The 18,837-nt window shown below is 39.0% G+C and overlaps 1 protein-coding gene across 5 annotated transcripts in view; it reads right to left on the bottom strand.

The window, feature by feature from the left end:
* NVL (nuclear VCP like) overlaps window positions 1-10,822 on the bottom strand; it is a 107,737-nt gene extending 96,915 nt beyond the window's left edge. For 3 of the 5 annotated variants that reach the window (XM_036850514.1, XM_036850531.1, XM_036850521.1), the window contains exons 1-4: window positions 10,509-10,606; window positions 6,821-6,894; window positions 5,060-5,112; window positions 4,874-4,973 (exon numbers count right to left, since the gene is read on the bottom strand). In XM_036850514.1, coding sequence (XP_036706409.1) covers window positions 4,874-4,973; window positions 5,060-5,112; window positions 6,821-6,894; window positions 10,509-10,565 — 284 coding nt within the window. In that variant the 5' untranslated portion in view covers window positions 10,566-10,606. Of the gene's footprint in view, window positions 1-4,873; window positions 4,974-5,059; window positions 5,113-6,820; window positions 6,895-10,508 lie in introns of those variants that run through there. The other 2 variants (XM_036850541.1, XM_036850551.1) reach the window with 2 other exon arrangements.
* Between the last annotated feature and the right edge of the window lie 8,015 nt (window positions 10,823-18,837).

The following is an 18,837-nucleotide window of genomic DNA, read 5'->3' as shown; positions in this document are numbered from 1 at the left end:
CAAATTCCCATCAGATCCAAGGGTCTCATTTAGGAACGTGAGATGCCAGTAGAAGAAATATTCCAGCAAGCCATGATAAAGCAGTTTGAGTAACAAATTCAACAGGATCAAGCCATGTAACCAAATGCAACTTTTCCAAGTCCATTCATGAGAAATGAAAGTACAAAGAGTTTTTCATATAATAGGGCCAAAAACAAGTATAAATCCTAGTAACTACAAACTGAAGTTGCAATCTCAGTTCATTATAACTGACAGCTGATATCTAATAGCTTCAAGTAACTACAGGACTCTGTTACTATTTAATACAGTTTCTTTAGAAAATAAACAAGAAATGGACTTTTCCTAAGTAAAAAGATTTATATAAATTCTACGTCCACCTTTATAATTAAGACATGAATTCTTTTGTTATTCATTAAATTCGACTAGTATAATCTGGGGCATTTCTAATCAAGTTAAAAAAGGTGGATTATTCAAATACTTGGAAAAAAACTGTTTTGCCCTACAATTCATGCCCTACAAACAAAATTAATTATCAGTTAACACAATTAATTATAAAGAGTTAAATGAAATACCATCAAGACACAAGAAAAATGTATAGGTAATTATTCTATACACTCTTGTGATAGAGGTCTTTCTAAGTATATCAGCATAAACCATAAAGAAACAGGTAGAAAGACCTGACTAGGTAAAGATGCAAAACTCCTCTAATTAAAAGATGCCATAAACAAAAATAAAAGGCAAATGGCAAACTGTGACAAGCATTTGTAATACATATAAAAAGAGGTGCTATTTTATACAAAGAGCTCTGACAACTAATAAGGAAAATTCAAATAGCTCTCAAATGAGAGATAAAACACATAAACAGGAAATTCACAAAGGAAACATGAAACAATCAAAAAACTTAACCTCACTAGTTTTCAAAAAATTACAAATAAAAATAATACAATCAATTTTTTTGCCTATAAAACTGGCAAAAATCGGGACTTCCCTGGTGGCGCAGTGGATAAGACTTCACGCTCCCAATGCAGGGGGCCCGGATTTGATCCCTGGTCTGGGAAGATCCCACATGCCGTGCAGCAACTAAGCCCCTGCGCCACAACTACTGAGCCCGCATGCCACAACTGCTGAAGCCCGTGCGCCTAGAGCCCATGCTCCGCAATAAGAGAAGCCACCGCGATGAGAAGCACGTGCACCATGACAAAGAGTAGGCCCTGCCTGCCGCAACTAGAGAAAGCCCACACACAGCAACGAAGACCCAATGCAGCCAAAAAATAAATAAATAAATTTATTAAAAAAAAATTTAAATATGTAAAAAGAATACTATATTAGAACCAAGTAGGGTTTATCCCAAGAATGCAAGACTGGCTTAACACTCAAAAATCAATGTAATACACCAAATTAATAAGGGGAGAAAGCCAATAATAAAATCTTTCAATACCTGCATAAAAAGCATTAGACAAATGTTATACCCATTCACGATAAAAACTCTCAACAAACTAGGAATATTAGGAAACTTTCTCAATCTGATAAAGGGCACCTATTAAAAAAACCTACAGCTAACATCATACTTACAGACTATCTAAAGTTAAAAACTGACCATACCAAATGTTGGTAATATGTGGAACTAGTGGAACTCTCACATACTGCTGATATAAAGGCAAAATGGCACAAACACTTTGGAAAACAGTCTGGCAGTTTCTTATAAAGTTAAATATGCAGTTACCAGGTGACTCAGCTATTCCACTCTCAGGTATTTACCCAGGGAAATGAAAACACCTTCCACACAAATTCCTGGACATAAGTTATCACAGCAGCTTTATTTGTAATAACCAAAAAGTGGAAACAACCCAACTGTCCAACAGCAGGTAGATGGATAAAAAAATAGTGGCATATACATACATACAGAGCAATAAAAAGCAATGAAATATTGATACACACAACATTGATAAACCTCTAAATCATTATCCTGAAAGAATCCAAATTTTTAAAGTACATACTCTATGATTTCATTTATATAAAATTCTAGAAAATGTAAACATATAGTGACAGAAAGCAAATCAACGGCTGTCTCGGAACAGGGATGCAAGGAGAAACAAATTGCAAGTGGGAAAAAAAAACCTGTGAGGTTGGATATGTTCAGTAACTTGCTTATGGTGATGGTTTAATGAGTAGATACATATGTCAAAACCCAACAAATTGTACACTTTAAAAATGTACAGCTTAGGACTTCCCTGGTGGTGCAGTGGTTAAGAATCCGCCTGCCAATGCAGGGGACACGGGTTTGAGGCCTGGTCCGGGAAGATCCCACATGCCTCGGAGCAACTAAGCCCGTGCACCACAACTACTGAGCCTGCGCTCTAGAGCCCGTGAGCCACAACTACTGAAGCCCGCGGGCCTAGAGCCTGTGCTCCGCAACAACAGAAGCCACCGCAATGAGAAGCCCGCACACCGCAACAAAGAGTAGCCCCTGCTCGCCTCAACTAGAGAAAGCCCGCGCACAGCAACTAAGACCCAGTGCAGCCAAAAATAAATAAATCAATTAATTTAAAAAAAAAAGAGTAAAGGAACTTAAAAAAAAAGTACAGCTTACTGTATGTCAATTTTACTGCAATACAGTCAAAAAAAACTCAACAATATTACTTCTTAAACACAAAATTAATTGGCACCTTTTTATGTACGTGGCATTGTATTAGGGCAGAGAAAAACAGAGCTAATGAGACAGTTCTGTTAGTAATGCAAACACGTAAACAAATACTCTCAATATCATATGATAGAAGCGCTACACTAAATATCTATAACTAGGAGTTAAGGAAATGCTGAGAAAGGAGGAGTCCAAAAAGGCGTGAAAAGGCAATAACATAGCCTTTTGAAAGCTGACTCTTGCAGAAACTAACACACCATTGTAAAGCAATTATACTCCAATAAAGATGTTATAACCGCCCCCCCCCCAAAAAAAAACGAAAGCTAACTCTTGAAGGCTGAATGAAAGTTCATAAAGGGGTAATGAACACTCCAGCTACAGAAAACCACCCACACGACCAGAGCGTCCCATCAAGCCTCTTAGATAGCCTCAACCACCAGAGGGCAGACAGCAGAAGCAAGAAAAACTACAATCCTGCAGCCTGTGGAACAAAAACCACATTTACAGAAAGATAGACAAGATGAAAAGGCAGAGGGCTATATACCAGATGAAGGAACATGAAAAAACCCTAGAAAAACAACTAAATGAAGTGGAGATAGGTAACCTTCCAGAAAAAGAATTCAGAATAATGATAGTGAAGATGATCCAGGACCTCGGAATAAGAATGGAGGCAAAGATTGAGAAGATGCAAGAAATGATTAACAAAGACCTAGAAGAATTAAAGAACAAACAAATGGAGATGACCAATACAATAACTGAAATGAAAACTACACTAGAAGGAATCAATAGCAGAATAACTGAGCCAGAAGAACGGATAAGTGACCTGGAAGACAGAATGGTGGAATTCACTGCTGCAGAACAGACTAAAGAAAAAAGAATGAAAAGAAATGAAGACAGCCTAAGAGACCTCTGGGACATTAAACACAACAACATTCGCATTATAGGGGTCCCAGAAGGAGAAGAGAGAGAGAAAGGACCAGAGAAAATATTTGAAGAGATTATAGTCGAAAACTTCCCTAACATGGGAAAGGAAATAGCCACCCAAGTCCAGGAAGCGCAGAGAGTCCCATACAGAATAAACCCAAGGAGAAACACGCCGAGACACATAGTAATCAAAGTGGCAAAAATTAAAGACAAAGAAAAATTATTGAAAGCAGCAAGGGCAAAACAACAAATAACATACAAGGGAACTCCCGTAAGGTTAACAGCTGATTTCTCAGCAGAAACTCTACAAGCCAGAAGGGAGTGGCATGATATACTTAAAGTGATGAAAGGGAAGAACCTACAACCAAGATTACTCTACCCAGCAAGGATCTCATTCAGATTTGAGGGAGAAATCAAAAGCTTTACAGACAAGCAAAAGATAAGAGAATTCAGCACCACCAAACCAGCTCTACAACAAATGCTAAAGGAACTTCTCTAAGTGGGAAACACAAGAGAAGAAAAGGACCTACAAAAACAAACCCAAAACAATTAAGAAAATGGTCATAGGAACATACATATCAATAATTACCTTAAATGTGAATGGATTAAATGCTCCAACCAAAAGACACAGGCTTGCTGAATGGATACAAAAACAAGACCTATATATATGCTGTCTACAAGAGACCCACTTCAGACCTAGGGACACATACAGACTGAAAGTGAGGGGATGGAAAAAGATATTCCATGCAAATGGAAATCAAAAGAAAGCTGGAGTAGCTATACTCATATCAGATAAAATAGACTTTAAAATAAAGAATGTTACAAGAGACAAGGAAGGACACTACATAATGATCAAGGAATCAATCCAAGAAGAAGATATAACAATTATAAATATATATGCACCCAACATAGGAGCACCTCAATACATAAGGCAACTGCTAACAGCTATAAAAGAGGAAATCGACAGTAACACAATAATAGTGGGGGACTTTAACACCTCACCTACACCAATGGACAGATCATCCAAAATGAAAATAAGTAAGGAAACAGAAGCTTTAGATGACAAAAAAAAAAAAAAAAAAAAAAAAAAAAAAAGAAAACCACCCACACAAAGGCACAAAGAAAGCAGCTGACCTCTCTGGGGAACAGTGAGTATTCAGTAGTCTGAGGTAAAAGTCTGGAGAGGTGAGGTAAGCACATTATGCCAGGCCTCACTGGCAATGAAGAGCCACTGAAGTTTTACAAGTAGGAAGGTAACGTGATCAGGTTCATGTTTTAGGAAAAAACCCTCCGTTCTATAATCCTTACTCATTATCCTCTTCACCGTGTCTTGCTCTTTTAGCCAGATGTTCATCTTCTAATTCCGGTAGATCCTTAAGTTCCTTCTCACTACTAATTATGCTAAATACTGAAATGAAAAGAAAAATGCCATGAGCTAAAACAATTCTTTCTATGACTTTATTAATAATGCAGCTCTAACACTAAAAGACTCACCTTTTTCTACCTGAATCCTAAAGGCATTTCTTTTTCTTCGACCATAGTCTATACTGAAAAACATAACCAGAAGTTTAGTACAGTGGTCTCCACCAATATTTTCCCATTAAGCTCAATCTAAATTGAGAACATAAATTTGCATAAATATATGTCACTGTATTCACACTGACCATAAACCTATTTTCAAACAACTTCTGAGTTTATACTTTTACAATTGTAATTTTTCCTGATTAGAAATAGGGTTAGAGCAGCAGCAACATTGCCAGCTTGTACTGAAGAAGACAGAGAAGGGATGAAATGAAGGAAGGCCATTGGACTTCTTGGATTCCACAGGGCAGGCCAAAAGGGGAATGCAGCTGTGAACACATTTATCCTTCAAAAAAAGGAAAGAATGACTACAAAGGAGGCTCCGAAGGTGGCAGGGCTGCCACTGATACCATGCGCCCAGGGGACACAGGTCCAGGGAGAGGCACTGTCTCCCACTCGGTTCCAAACGGCAGGGCAGTCATCCCAGTGAGCCCACAGGACAGAGCACTGAGTCAAAGAGGATTATTCTTAAAGTCTAGTGGAATTTCCCCTGCTAGGTTTCGGACTTCCTTGAGACCATGACCCCTTTCTTCTCCCCAATTTCCCCGCTCTGGAATGAGAATGTCTATCGTATGCCTGTCCCATCATCATATTTTGGGAACAGATAACTTGTTGTCTGACTTCACAAGTTCACAGCTGGAGAGGAATTTCGCCTCAGGAGGAATCATACTTCCAGTCACACTCATACCTGAGTTAGATGATATTCAGATGAGACTGTGGATTTAGAGTTGATGTTGAAACTGGTTAAGACTTCCAGGGCCGCTGGGATGGAAGGAGTATATTTGCAAACAATAAAGACATGAATTTGGGGGGCAAGAGGGCAGAGTGTTATGGGCTGAACTGTGTCCCTCCAAAATTCATATGTTTAAGTCCTAACCCCCAGTACTGCAGGATGTGACTGCATTTGGAGACATGGCCTTTTAAGAGGTAAATAAGGTAAAATGAAGTCATATGGGTGGGCCCTAATGCAACATGACCGATGTCTTTATAAGAATAAGAGATTAGGATACAGACACACACAGAGGAAAGACCATGTAAAGACACAGGGAGAAGACAGCCTTCTGTAAGCCAGGGAGAGAGCTCAAAAGAAACCAACCCTGACAATGCCTAGATCATGGACTTGGAGCCTCCACAACATTAGCTAATAAAATTTCTGTTGTTCAAGCCACCTACTCTGTGATACTTTCTTATAGCAGCCTTAGCAAACTAACATACAGACTAAGGAAGTCAAGAAAATAGAAACAGTGAGTTACGCAAAGCAGAGACAATTAGAGAGGCAACACAGCAGAAGAAGTGGGATTAGAGGCACAAAAGGAGGATTTAATCTTCAGTGGAAAGACTACTCGAGCGACACATTTTTAGATAGTCAGGAGACTGAGGGAGATCATGCCTAATGGTTTTAATTTTTTAATGAAGCAGGAAAAGCAGTAATACTCCTGACCAGAGAGTCAGGTGCTAAAACATAAGAAGCAGCCATTTTCCTTAGCAACAAGGACGGCTCCTTACATATCACAAGTGCTTGATAAATGTTTGTATAGGTAAACAGAATTCTAAAGGTATGGACTGGTGAACTAATAGCAGCGGCTATTAATATCAATTGGAAATTTAGACAGGATGTAAACTTTAAAAATGGTAGGAAAGAAAAGCAAGAATCTGGAGACAACATTTCTTTACCTGTACATTCTTTGTAAATCGGATGCTAAGACTCCAGTGTCCACATATTTGCCACATCTGTCACTGGTGAGGTACTAAAACAGAAAACGTGATAAATACAAGACAATAGTTCAAATTCAGTGATTTTAATCGACAAGTAAGCGACTGAGCTACTCAAACATGTCATACATTAAACTCTCCATTAATAAAGTATACTGGAAATAGAAATAAAAATCACCAAATAATTATCAAATCTGAATCAAAGAATTTAATTAACATTATTAATCACTATGACAACACAACAACAATAACTAGGATAGCTATAAGGCAGTAAGTAGGTGAGGGCTTCTTATACCCTAGGTTCCCAAATATACCAGAACAAAGCACTCAACTTGTGAGAGCACCGAGGGATATTTTAAATTTGAGGGAACACAGTAATATTCGGTATCTGTCCAACAGTGCAGGAACTACAGTTGCCCTTTGAACAGCACGGGTTTGAACCGCACCAGTCCACTTACAGCAGATTTTTTTCAATAAATACGTGTTACAGTACTGGGTGACCCAGGGCTGGCTGAATATGCCAACGCAGAACCACACATGGAGGGCCAACTGTACAGTTATACACAGATTTTCAACTGAGTAGGGGTGGGGGTGGGGGGGAGGTGGTCAGCACCACACCCCCGGATTGTTCCAGGGTCCACTGTACCAGCCTGAGACAATTCACAGCTGCAATATTAAATCACCTTTTGATGATGTCATATCTTTGCAAAACTGGCTTTTTAAGCACTTGCTGTAATAAAAATCAAGGTGGCCACGCTCCGCAACAAGAGAAGCCACCGCAATGAGAAGCCCGTGCACCGCAACAAACAGTGGCCCCCGCTCGCCGCAACTAGAGAAAGCCCGCGCACAGCAACAAAGACCCAAAGCAGCCAAAAGTAAATTAATTAATTAATTAATTAATTAATTTAAAAAAAGAAAAGAAAAAATCAAGGTGGAACACAAAATGAGAGGAGCAGTGTCAATCTGATCGCAAGGTATGAGAAGTTGTGCTGTGCCCAATGGACTCACAAATCCCACTAGTAAATAACTGTGGTTATTTTAAGAATGAAATACAAATGCATTAACTTTCCTTGCACTTTTTGTATTATTTGTTCAAAAAGCTAATAAGTTATTTGGACTAAATAGTTATTAAGTTGCTTGAACCTAACTACTTAATAAACAAACCCATTAGGTATTACTTTGGGCCTAGGAGCATCGTGAAAAAAATTACTAAGAAACTAAGGGCCTGGTAAACCTGTTCTAGGGGCCTTTTACACATTATCTCTTTTAGTACTCACAATGGTATGAGGTAGATGTCAATCTCCCCCCATTTTATAAGAGGCTTTAAAAGGTTAGTTACTTGCTGGTGCACATAAGTTACACGGCAAGATTTCAAACCTGGAATGTCTAACCATCAACTCCCAAGTTTCACTACTTGCTAGTTATCCAGTCTAGGTTCCCCATTTCATACAGCAATTTCTTCTCAAGGATCCCTAACACATAAGAACAGTCTCTGCATAAATGCCTCCAATGACAAGAGACTAGGTATCCAAAGCTGGACCGTTCTAGTTAATCTTCCCCTTCTCTGAACTCCTATAACATGCTGTCATTTACCACAGTTAATCTTGAATTATACATATACATGTATATCTCATACCCACTGCAAATCAAAACGCAACAGAACTAAAACCACTTTAATCTGCTAAGTCTTAGAGTCATTTGTTATACAGCAATAGATAACTAATATGCTAGTTAAAAGGAGGCAAGTGTACTACTTGTGGGAAGATGTCTAAAACATACTGCTAAGTGAAACAAGCAAGCAGCAGAATAGATGCAGATGAGCCCATGTGTGTGATTAAAAATAATTAATACATCTATAAGTGCATATATGCATACAAAATTTTAAGAAAGATACAATAGAAACTCTCTCCCTGATTACCTGTGGAGAAATGGAGTGGAGATGAAAGGAATTCTTTCTTTTCATTTTATACCCTCCAGTTCCTTTTATTTTAAACCATAAGAACCTATTACTTTTATAATGAACCAAAGTAAAAGCAAGAGAGGAAAACTGCTAATGTCAAATGCTGAGGAGCAGTCAAGTGTGGCAAGGACTGAGAAGAGGCCACTGGATTTAGCCATTACGAGTCACTGCTCAGAGACCTGAATAAAGTGAGGGAGCAAGTTGTGCAAACATCCAGAGGAAGAGTCATTGAGACTGAGTGAACTGCAACAGCAAAAGTCCTGTGCTTGGCAGGTCTGAGAAGGTCCGTGTATATAGGACAGTGTAATCAAGGGAGAGAGCAAAAGGGACAAAAAGGTAGACAGGGGCAAAGTACATAGGGCTATTTAGAATGGATTTTACTCCAAATGTCCGAAAGTCCACTGAAGGGTTTTGAGCAGGGCCCTGGCAAACTCCAATTTTCCCTCTAAAAGGATATCCCTGGCTGCTCTATGGGGAACAGACTTTAAGTAAAACCAGAATCAGAGAGATCAATTAGGAGGCTACTGCAATACTCTAATAGGGAGTGTGGTTTGGACTAGGATGTTGGAGGAGATGGTAAAAAGTGGTTAGGTTTGAAGTATATTTTGAAGGTAAAGCCAAATAGGTTGCTGATTAATTGGTTACAGGAAGCAAAAGTCAGAATGAGTCTTAAGGTTTTTGGCCTTAACAAATGGATGTTATATACTGAAATAAAGAACACTAAGAAAGAACAGGTTTGGAGGAGAATATCAAAAGTTTAGTTTGGATACGTTAAGTTGAAATATCGATCAGACACTCAAGAGATGTTGAGTAGGCAGCTGCATATATGAATCTGGAATTCAAGATAAAAATCTGCATTGGATTATAATATAAATTCAGAAGTCATGAATGTGTAAACAGCATTTAAAGGTACTAGACTGCATGAGATCACCTAGAAGTATGGATGGATAAGAGAGAAGTACGAGGATAATGAAAGAGAAGGTAAGAGCACAGGGGCTCAAAGGCACTTCCAACAGATGGTAGGAAGAGACAGATCCAAAAAGGAAACTGTACAGTGGCCGGAAAAGTAAAAGAGACACAACGAGAGTATATAGCTCTTAAAGTATCTGTGTCTCTTTCTAACTAAGATTGCGTGCTGACTGTACCATTCCAAGACATTTACCACACAATGCATTCCACTGGTGATTATGAAAATGAAAAAAACCGTAGGTAAAGTGCCCATTATAAAGTCAGATCCAGAGTATCTCTTTTTACTGTGTCCCAACCTGACCCCAAGTTTCCTGAGAATGGAAATTAACGTATTCTTTATGGCCCCCAAAGCGCTTCGTCCACATGGGCTTTCGAAGAATGTTTCCGTCCCCACTTCACAAGACAGGAAGATTTAAACTCAAAGGCCATCTGCACTCTCCTTGCTGATCTGCACTGAGGTCAAGCAGATCCGGGCAGGACCCCATCAAGCCGCAGCCTCCCACGGTCTCGGGCTGCTCCGTGAAACCCCGCCCCACAGTGAGAAGGGAAGGCCTGGAACCGCTCGCGAAGAAGTGGAGTTGTCAACAGCCCCATGCCCGCACCCTAACTGGAGCAGGCGGCTAGTCGGGTTCGAGCTGGGAGCCCCCCGAGAAGAGGCCTGCGGTGACCCTGGGCACCGAACGCGCACCACTGGGAGGCCTGGCCGTTCGGGATACACACCTGGGTGACGCGCTGCTTCAGCTTATTATCCACAAACCTCGCGGGCCTGGGCTTCATCGCTTCTGCTTCCGTCGCCGCTGTCTGGGCTTCACGTGAACCGAGGGCCTCCCCGAGGCTGCCCGCGGCGATCGCCGGGCCAGCTTCCCCCCAGAAATGCTCCCCAAGCCGGCCTAGCCCGTGCCGTTCCCCTCAGGACTTTTGTATGGCGAGTGAGGAAAAAAAAACTACCGAAAACACACGGAGAAGACTTGAAAGCAGTAGGGAGTTTCTAGGAGTCTTATTTTACAGGCTTGTCCGAGAGGCCCTGGATGAAGGACCCGTTTGAACACGCTCAACTTTATTGTTCCCAACTGTGCGGTGATGCGCATAGGCGGCTGCAGGGAGGTTCGTGCGGGTGACTGGTCCCCCGCCTCTGTTTGTAGCCGGTTTCGCTTGTCAGATTCTAGGCGTTCCAGGCGCGCCGTTTGCGAATGTAAAGTTAATCTTGACTTAGAATCTTAACAAAACGAAAACTAGATACTTGGGACGATTAGATCAGGATAAAAACACAGCGCCACCCTGCTGCTTGCTTTCCCACCCAGTGACGCGCATTACTGAGACCCGAGAAAGGGGCTTGGTGTCAAAAGAGAAGGAAAGATGAGCTTACCCAGATAACCAAACCATCTGTTACATTTGGAAATCACTTGCTATTATGGTATTTTCGACAGATAATTCATTGAGCACATCCAGTGGCAGACTCCATCTTGGCTTAGAAACTGCCCAGAATTTTGTTAAACGTATGTGTTTGCCCGCAAGAAGTTTATCTTGCAGCGAAGGAGACACAAATAAAGGAACCATTATCAAAAAATTTACTGGCTTTAGTTTCTGTTTGTTTGCTTGTTTTAATCGTGTTTTCAGTATTCTTATTTGAGGTCTTACTTGGCTTATGACAATATTAAGTGTGGCCTAAGTAGTGTATTGAGGTGTGGAGAGGAGATGGAATTAAGAGAAGATGGTGAGATGTTGACAGGGTGGATAAAGAATGTTGCCTGACATTTTAGTAAACAAAGGATGTGGCCATAAAGCCATCAGCCACTCTTGCTGCCCCCAGTGGTGCACCCTGAGAGGAATTCAGGATGGAGAAAAACAGGATGCTGACCCTAGGTAGTTAAGGTGCATATCAAAAGTATAATTTCAATAAGGCCAGACTCTTGCGTCTTCCCGTACATAAAAAAAGGACTAAAATCATTGACTTGAGATGTCTGTTTTTTGTGATTAGCAGTAATCTTTTGATGTTCAACTAAAGGTTTTTGTTTTTGTTTTCAGCAAAACTTCCTATGCATCCTGGCTCCTCCCTTACCTCTTTGGATCACAGAGCTGGTTCCCAGGGCTATAGTCCTCAGTAAGTCTGCCAAATAAAACATAATCCTCAACTTTTAGGGTATGCATTTTTTCAGTCGACAACAGATAATCTTCTAGCCAGGGTACCACTGACTTACTTTCTGTGCAGAGTTTAGAGTATAACACTCTTCTTTTTAATGGTTCTTATCTGTACCCTGAATGAAGTATAGATTCTCACTCTGATTTTCAAAACATTGGGCGATGTGGCTCCAACTTCATTTCCTACTTCTTCACTATATAGGTACTCTGCTTTTAGCTAAGCAGCATTGCCTGCATTTATTCAGCCAGTGAATATTTATTGAAGACCTACTATGTCACAGGCACTGAGTACAGCTATGAAGAAAGAAAAGATTCCTGCTTCTATGGGACTTACAGTTCTATTGGAAGGTAATAATGATAAACAGATAAATAAATTATACACAGCACTTTGCTTTCACTGACATTTGCTCTTATCTACAATGTCCTTCCTGGCCAGCCTATGAGTTTCAGCATCCTAGCTAACCATCTCCCCTACAGCCTTTCCTGTTATTTCCTTTTATTAAAATCTCCACCCAGTGAAGCCTCCTTTCATTCATTCAACAAGTATTTACTGAATACCTACCAGTATAAGTCCCTGCCCTGCCCTTGAGTCTTGTGGGGAAAAGCAAAATAATTATAATTGTAACTTTTATAATATTTTAAATTAGATAAAGTATTTATGTGCTTGATTAAACTTTAGTGAAGATTCCTTACAGCAAATAGCACAAATATACTCATTGCCCAGTAACTCTTTAAATGTAATTTTATTCTGTGCATACCAAATGTACCACATAGAATAAAACAGGCTAAAGGGCCCAGCAGCATTACAACATATACCAAGCAGCATAGTGTATTAGTCTATAATTTGTTGGAGAGGACTATTCTACACTTAGGGTCAGCTTCATGGGTGTGTGATCTGTGCAGCCGCAAAGGGCTTTGTGCTCAGAAGGGCTCCACGCTTGGTTTAATGCTCTGCAGTTGCTATCTTGAAACTCTTAATACTGTTAGAACAAGTGGCCCCTTATTTTAATTTTGCACTGGGCCCTGAAAATTATGTAACTCATTTGGTCCTTAAGTACTCTAGAATGCAAACTTGTTAAGGGCAAGGGGTGTGTTTTTTACCTATTTACGGCATCAGGTGCAGTAGGCAATAACTGAAAGTAAGTTAATACTAGGCATCAATAACTGTATGCTAGAACATTTTCCATTGGAATTATTTCCAGTAATCATTGCCCTGAAGACAATTTTACCTTAATTTCAGTGTTTAGATTTTACAGTACCATACACCTAAACCAAAAACATTACCGAATAGTAACTTGAGCGCATATACATCTCAAGAACTTCCTGCAGTAATTGAATTGTCCTCCATTCTTTAATGGTGCAACCCCACCTAGTGGTAGTGGCACATTTCACCTTCTGTTCATCATACCTTTGCCCTTCCAAATTTTGTATCTCACTAGCAAACAGCCTCTTGTCTAATTTTGCTTCTTAATTAGGGTGATCTATGTCCTGATTTACTCAAGACAGACCCGATTTTTGCCTCTTGATCAAGCACAATTATTAACAGTATTCCTTTTGTGGAACTAAATGAAAGTCACCCAAATGAGAACAGGCAAAGACTATTCAGAGCTTGCAATAATAGCAAGGGAGTTAGCCACCATCACTTGCATTTTGGCAGAGACTCAAAGGCAGGTAAAGGATTGGGAAAGCTTTATAGCTGAAAAAGGGAAGGTTTCAGATATGCCCTGATTGAAGACTCGTGGTATGGGGAAGCTGTAGGAGGGCTAACTAAAAGCAGGGCATCCTATGTGACTAGTTAGGGGCGTATATTTGGCTTTCTCTGGTGAGTCCTAAGTTTGAACCAGAGACGAAAATTAGAGAAGCTGTCAATGGAGTTCTGGACATTTAGGGCCAATGCTACAGGGTTTATTGTTTGGCTTCCTGGATTGTTTGCTAGAGATATTGTTCTGACTTCCTACAAGTCCAACCTGTAGATAGCAGGCTGGCTTCCTGGTTTGGTACCTGCAGATAGTAGCTTGGTTTCCTGGACTGGTTGCTGCAGATTATAAGTCAGAGTATTGTTTTGTTTTGTTTTTTATTTTTTTTACAGGGTCTTGTTCATTTGTATATTCAGTTTCTCATCTTTATCTCTCATAAGGGTTCCAGTTTGGACAATGAATTATATGGTCATCAATGTATAATAGGAACATGGAGAAAAACGGTGAGAGTTTGCATGACCTTACCAAGGTTCAAAAGGGAGGTTGCCTGCTTGCTGGGAGCTGGAGACTGAGTCTGTATCCATGTTTTCTGAGGTTAAGAAAAAAAATCTTTGATTTGATTTATTTTGTAAAGGCCAATAATTCCGATTTCTAATCAAGTTTGTTCTCCTTTGGGATGAATGCCTCATTCCTGTCCCTAATCTTGAATAGAATAAAGATAATATCTGAGCTGGCATTTTATGCATTCGATCTACAAATGTTTGTCTACTATATGGCAGTCACTATGCTAAAGTCAGAGGATACAGTGATGATCAAACAGATATGGTCTGTGAACTTATGTTCTAGTGAGAGGGTCAAGCGGTGGGCTGGCAAAACAATTAACATATAATTACAAAAATGACAAATAATGAGGATTTCATAGCCCTTGGAACAGTACCTTTTATATAGAAGGTTTTCAGTGAATGATTGCTAAGTAAATGAATGAAAATTGAGACAGAAATAATCAAGGTACTGTGATAAAGAATAGCAAAAGCCGCCTACCTCAGTCTTAGTAGTTATCGGAAGAATTTCTGAGAATGTGACATGTGAGAACCTTAAGGATAGCAGAACTGGTTGCTGAAAGAGAATTTCAGATAGAGAGAGTGTGCAAAGTCCCTAAAGCAGGAAAGAAGTTGACCTGTTCTAGGAAGAGAAAGAGAGAAAATATACTTCTTTCTTGTTTAAATCACCAGTATTTGAGGTTTCTGTCATTGACAACCAACATTAATTTGAGTGGATATGGGTAATTTGGAGGAATTTCAAAAGTTGAGTCTAAGATTAATGTGAAAGAACAAATGGTCAAGAAGAGCAAAAGATTCTTGAATAAGAATTCAATATCATTACTCTTTAAAAAAAAAACTCTATTGATGTATCTTTTATCTATAATAAAATGTGTCCATTTTGGTGTATAGTTCAATATTTTTAAAATTGAGGTAAAATTAACATAAAATTCACCATTTAAACTATATCACAGATAAAATTTAGTGGCATTTAGTATATTTACAGTGTTGGGCCAGTATCATGAATACATAGTTCGAGAACATTTTCATCATTCCCAAAAGAAGCCCCATATACCTTAACCAATCACTCCCAGTTCCTTCCTTTCCCCAGCCCCTGGAAAACACTAAGCTACTTTTTTTTTTTAAATAAATTTGTTTATTTTATTTATTTATTTTGGCTGTGTTTGGTCTTTGTTGCTGTGCACGGGCTTTCTCTAGTTGTGGCGAGCGGGGGCTACTCTTCGTTGCGGTGCGCGGGCTTCTCATTGCAGTGGCTTCTCTTCTTGAGGAGCACGGGCTCTAGGCGCATGGGCTTCAGTAGTTGTGGCGCACAGGCTTAGTTGCTCCGCGGCATGTGGGATCTTCCCGGACCAGGGCTCAAACCTGTGTCCCCTGCATTGGCAGGTGGATTCTTAACCACTACACCACCAGGGAAGCCCTAAGCTACTTTTTATCTCTATGGATTTGCCTATTATGGACATTTCATATGCATGGAATCATACAATATGTGACTTTTTTGTGTCTGGCTTCTTTCACTCAGCATAGTTTCTTTCCAAGGTTTATCCAGGTTGTAGCATGTACTGGTACTTCATTCCTTTTTTTTTTTTTTTTTTTTTCATTCCTTTTTGTGGTTGAATAAGATTTCATTGTATAGATCTGTCACATTTTACTTATCAGTTAATCAGTTGGTTGACATTTAGGATTATTTCATCTTTTTAGCTTGTAAGAATAATGCTGCTATGAGCATTTGTATACAAATTTTTCTATGAATACCTGGTTTCAGTTTTCTTGGGTATATACATAAGATTGGGATTGCTAGGTCATGTGGGAATTCAATGTTTATCTTTTTGAAGAACAACCAAACTGTTTTCCACAGGAGCTGCTCTACTTTACATTCCCACCAGCAGTGTATGAAGGTTCCAGTTTCTCCATATCCTGCTCAAACCTTTTTTCTGTCTTTTTATTTTTTAAATTACAGCCATCCTAGTGGGTGTGAAATGATAATCTCATTGTGATTTTGATTTGCATTTCCCTAAAGTTAATTTCTTAATGGCTACCCTGGAAAGTACAATTAAACATGTTAATTTATAACAATCTACATTGAATAAACTTTGTTGCTACTATATATATAGCTTTGTCCCCCTCATTACCTTGTCACATATTACATATTTATACATTGTGTGCCCATCAATAGCTTTATAATTATAGTTTTATGTAGTTGTATTTTAAATCATATAGGAAACAAAGAAGAATTACAAACCAAAATTAAATTAATACTGACTTTTAAATTTACTTATGTAGTTACTTTTACCAGAATTCTTTATTTCCTCATATGGTTTCAAGTTAATGTCCTTCATTTCAGCCTAAAGGACTGACACCCTTTACCTTTTTTGTAGGGCAGGTCTACTGGCAAAGAAATCTCTCAGTTTTTGTTTATCTGGGAATGTCTTTATTCTTGCTTCATTTAAAAACATTTTAAATTTTAGTAAAAAACGTGTAACATAGTTTACCATCTTAACCATTTCTAAGTGTACATTTTAGTAGTGTTAGTCATATTAACATTGTTGGGCAACACATCTCTGGAACTTTTTCCTCTTGCAAAACTGAAACTCTGTATGCATTGAACAAAAAGTCCCCATTTCCTCTTCAACCCAGCCCCTGGAAACCACCATTCTACTCTCTGTTTCTATGAGTTTGACTACTAGAGTATCTCATATAAGTGGAATCATTCAGTATTTGTCTTTTTGTGGTGGCTTATTTCAATTTAGCATAATATCCTAAAGGTTTATCCATGTCATAGCATGTGACAGGATATCCTTCTTTTGAAAGGCTGAATAATGTTCTATTGTATACCACATTTTCTTTATCCATTTATCTGTCAAGGGACATTTGGGTTGTTTTCACCTCTTTGCTACTGTGAAAAATACTGCAATGGTGTGCAAATATCCCTTCAAGATTTTGCTTTCAATTCTTTCGTATATATACCCAGAAGTGAGATTGCTGGATCATATGGTAATTCTATTTTGAATTTTTTGAGAAACCTCCATTCTATTTTTTATGGGGGCTGGACCATTTTACATTCTCATCAACAGTACACAAGAGTTCCATTTTCTCCATATCTTCACCAATACTTGGTACTTTCTGTTTTTTTCTTTCTTTTTTGATAGTGGTCAACCTAATGGGTGTGAAGAAATATCTCATTATGGTTTTGATTTGCCATATACTGATTATTAAAGATGTTGAACACCCTTTCATATGCTTGTTGGCTATTTGTATATCTTCTTTGGAGAAATGTCTATTTGAGTTCTTGCCTATTTTGTAATTGGGTTATTTGTTTTTTTGTTGTTGATTTGCAGTTCTTTATATATATTTGATGTTAATCCCTTATCAGATATATGATTTCAAGTATTTTCTCCCATTCCATTGGTTACCTTTTCACTCTGTTGTTTCCTTTGATGCACAGAAGTTTTAAAGTTTGATATAGTTCCATTTGTTTATTTTTTTGCTTTTTTTCCCTGTGCTTTTGGTGTCATATGCAAGAAATCTTTGCCAAATCCAATGTCATGAAGCTTTCCTATATGTTTTCTTATAGGCATTTTATATTTTTAGGTCTTATGTTTTACTTTTTAAGGATAGTTTTGTTGGATCTGGAATTCTTCATGTAGAATTTTGTTGTGTTTTGTTTCTTTTCTTTCAGTACTTTAATTATGTTATCCCAGTGTCTTCTGGTGTCTGTGATTTTTTTGATGAGAAATCAACTGTTCATCTTATTGAGGCTCCCTTGTACAAGACTAGTCACTTCTCTCTTGCTGATTTTGGAATTCCACCTTTGGCTTTAAATAATTTGATTACAATGTGTCTTGGTGTGACTCTCTTTGAGTTTTCTTTCAGAGTTTCTACTTGGTATTTGATGAGCTTGTTGAATGTGTATTTTTTTTTTGGCTGTGTTGGGTCTTCGTTGCTGCATGTGGGTTTTCTCTAGCTGCAGTGAGTGGGGGATGCTCTTCATTGTGTTGCACAGGCTTCTTGCTGTGGTGGCTTCTCTTGTTGCAGAGCACGGGCTCTAGGTCCACAGTTTCAGTAGTTGCAGCACCTGGGCTCAGTAGTTGCAGCATGTGGGCTCAGTAGTTGTGGCGTGCAGGCTCTAGGGTGCGTGGGCTTCAGTAGTTGTGGTGTGTGAGCTCAGTAGTTGTGGCTTGCGGGCTCTAGAGCGCAGGCTCAGTAGTTGTGGTACACGGGCTTAGTTGCTCCGTGGCACATGGGATCTTCCCGGACCAGGGATCGAACCTGTGTCCCCTGCATTGGCAGGCAGATTCTTAACCACTGCACCACCAGGGAAGTCCTTGGATGTGTAGATTCATGTCTTTCATCAAAGTTGAGAAGTCGTTGGTCAGTATTTTTTGAAATATTCTTCCTATTCTTTTCTCTCTCTCCTCTTCTGGAACTACCATTATACATATGTTAGTACCTTTGATAATGTCCCACAGGTTTCATATAAGCTGACTAGTTTTCTTTATTAATTTTTCTTTCTGCTTCTCAAAGTAGGTAATTTCAATTGACTTTTCTTTAAGTTTGCTGATTTTTTTTCTGCCTGCCTAAATCTGCTGTTAAAACCCTCCAGTGAATTTTTCATTTCAGTTATTTTACTTTTCAACTCCTTAATTTCTATTTGAT

This window comes from Balaenoptera musculus, chromosome 1, assembly GCF_009873245.2.
Source record: "Balaenoptera musculus isolate JJ_BM4_2016_0621 chromosome 1, mBalMus1.pri.v3, whole genome shotgun sequence".
Classification (NCBI taxonomy): Eukaryota; Metazoa; Chordata; class Mammalia; order Artiodactyla; family Balaenopteridae; genus Balaenoptera; species Balaenoptera musculus.
Note: the sequence above shows the minus strand (reverse complement) of the source record. Positions and strands in the feature narration are given on the sequence as shown.